Consider the following 2,803-nt stretch of genomic DNA (forward strand, 5'->3'; position numbering starts at 1 on the left):
TGGTAGGTATGCCTAGTAAAGATCCACCGAGTCTTTACACAGATTTGCTCAGACATCCTATTCTTTACTTTACTACAGTGCCTACTGACTCTTGGGTTACATGACAAGCGCGCCGGCCACTGTTGGGTACTGCTCTGTTCCTTAAATAATTATTCAAACCACAGATTAAAAAAGGGGGGGAAAAAAAAAGAAGAAAAGGAGTTGGGATTGATTCAAAGGTACAAGGAAACCAAAATATTACGTTATTTTATATCTAAACAATCTCTTCTTAAAGAACAACCAGTATCTTGATCCATTTTCTAAAGCAACATATAGAGTCTGTACACACTTATTAGAAGCTTAATTTATAGTTTATTGGCTTCACAGACGAGACAATGCAAGGATTTGCTCATGAGGCTGATGAGCAAGATACTTGGGTTGTTCCACATTGACGGGAGTAGACTTCTTGTTGGATGTTTTCTCGGAAATTACAAGGGTCTTGGCTAGAGTCCTCAACTCGAATTTTTGAATCTTGCCGGTTGCAGTCTTGGGAAGTTGCTCCATAATTTCCACCTTCTTAGGAATCATGTAACGGGGGAGATTTTTCCTGCAATATTGGATGATGTCATCTTCACTCACATCATCATTCTGGCCCGTTTGATTCTTGTTTATGGTGATGAATGCGCATGGGCTCTCTCCCCATTTGGGATGGGGCATTGCCACCACTGCAGCTTCCAGCACTCTTGGGTGCCTGTATAGTATACTTTCCACTTCTACGCTGCTAATGTTTTCACCGCCCGATATGATCACATCCTTCGATCTGTCCTTGATCTCCAAGTATCCGTCTGGATGAATGACCCCGACGTCGCCGGTGAAAAACCAGCCATTCTTGAAGGCTTTAGATGTGGCCTCCGGGTCCTTGAAGTATCCCTTCATGATACTGCTACCGCGCAGCACAATTTCCCCCATGCTTTTGCCGTCGCGTGGCACACTTGCCATTGTGTCCGGGTTTTTCACATCCACATCCGCGAGGGTCAGTATGCTGATCCCTTGACGCGCCTTCAGTTTGGCCTGATGGTCGCGGGGAAGGCGGTTCCACTCCGCCTGCCATTCGCAGACAAGGGCAGGACCGGTTGCCTCAGTCAGGCCATAAGCGTGGACAACGTGGAAGCCCAGAGCTTCAATCTTCTCTAGCAGAGGTGCTGGTGGGGGTGCTCCACCAGTGAGTATCTGAACCGGAGTTTTCAGCCGCTGGCGCTCATTTTCTTTGGCCTCAAGGAGGATATTGAAGACTATGGGAGCGCAGCACATATGTGTGACATTGTGTAAGGCGATGTTGCGATACATATCGTAGGCGGTGGTATTGCGAATGCAGACACTAGTCCCACCTCGTGCCGCCACTCCCCAGGTGAAGGTCCACCCATTACAATGGAACATGGGAAGTGACCACATATAAACAGGCTCGCCTCCCATCTCCCATCCCAGAAGAAGGCTAAGAGTGCTGAGGTAGGCACCTCTGTGGCTGTACACTACTCCTTTTGGAGCCGATGTGGTACCAGATGTATAATTGAGAGCAATGGGATCCCACTCATCCTCAACTTCCACCGGAGCATAGCCCGGATTCCCATTGGCGACAAGCTGCTCGTACTCCAATTCGCCCAGCCGTACGCCTGTGGGCGTGTCAATGTCATCGATGACAATGACCAAGGGGATGGATGACTCCGCCACAAGCTTCTCCTTGTGTTGAGCCATTAGTAGCAGGAGAGCCTCGCGTGCCAAGGGCACGTATTGGTAATCAACAAAGAACACCTTTGCTTCCGAGTGGCCCAGAATGGTGGCTATGTTGTGGGCATCTAGCCTGATGTTAATGGTGTTGAGGACAGCCCCGCACATGGGCACTGCAAAGTGCATCTCGTACATGGCTGGAATATTTGGAGCCAGAACTGATACCTGCAGGGGAAAGAATACCAACCAGATTTAAATATTTATGTGTAACATCTTTCTCCCTCCTACAAAATGTATCTACCTTAAATCATAAAAATAGATACATGTGTGGCCTTTAAAAAACACACTTACAACATCGTTTTTGGCAACGTTGAGACGATGAAGAGAGGAGGCAAGGCGGCAGCAGCGCTCGTAAGTTTGCTGCCAAGTGAACCGGGTGCTTTCGTATATCAAAGATGTTTTCCTGGCATAAGCCACTGCTGCTCTCGTCAAGAAATTTATAGGAGTGAGGGCTGTGTAATTTGCAGCAGACTTGGGTAGCCTGTCCATGGCTTTAATGTTTGTTATGTTTTTCTCCTCCAAAGTACTGTTGCAAGAAAGAATCGGTGGTTTAGAGAGAGAGAGAGAGAGAGAGAGAGAGAGAGAAGAGTAGGGGGATGAGGGTGGGATGAAGGGAAAATGGCTTTATATAGAGAAAGTTAAAGGATTAGGAGGGCAACAAGGCACGTTATTTCGGTGGGATGGAGGGGGGGGTGTTGGGATGGAAACTCATTAGGAAATTGCCAAGATAGGAGAGTTTGAACTAGAGACTCTTGACCCAAAAGCAACCTGCATGGTTTTCACATTATGTGGAGGCTGCTTGACTACGCCCACTTCATTTCTTTAATTTTTATTGATTTCCCCTACCATCTCTCTTCCCTCTCAAGTGCCCACACTCAACTTTCACTTAATTAATTAAGTTAACCAATTAAGTAAATATTTTCTTATTCATCTACAGAATCATGGCTTAAATTGTGGCCTAGGAAGAAAGAGGCTATCACAGAGGCTAATTTCCTCTCTGTTTCAATTTGAAGTGGGAGCAAACTCTCAATTTTCCATC

General features: G+C 46.5%; 1 protein-coding gene across 1 annotated transcript; it reads right to left on the reverse strand.

Moving 5' to 3' along the window:
- Window positions 1–219: 219 nt before the first annotated feature.
- On the reverse strand, window positions 220–2,369 carry LOC100253077 (trans-cinnamate:CoA ligase, peroxisomal). Its single transcript, XM_002272401.4, has 2 exons — window positions 2,056–2,369; window positions 220–1,929 (listed from the first exon to the last, which is right to left on the reverse strand). The coding sequence occupies exons 1-2, from the start codon at window positions 2,251–2,253 to the stop codon at window positions 361–363; spliced, it is 1,767 nt and encodes a 588-aa protein (XP_002272437.1). The 5' UTR covers window positions 2,254–2,369; the 3' UTR covers window positions 220–360.
- Window positions 2,370–2,803: the final 434 nt, after the last annotated feature.

Source organism: Vitis vinifera, chromosome 4, assembly GCF_030704535.1.
Source record: "Vitis vinifera cultivar Pinot Noir 40024 chromosome 4, ASM3070453v1".
In the NCBI taxonomy this organism is placed as follows: Eukaryota; Viridiplantae; Streptophyta; class Magnoliopsida; order Vitales; family Vitaceae; genus Vitis; species Vitis vinifera.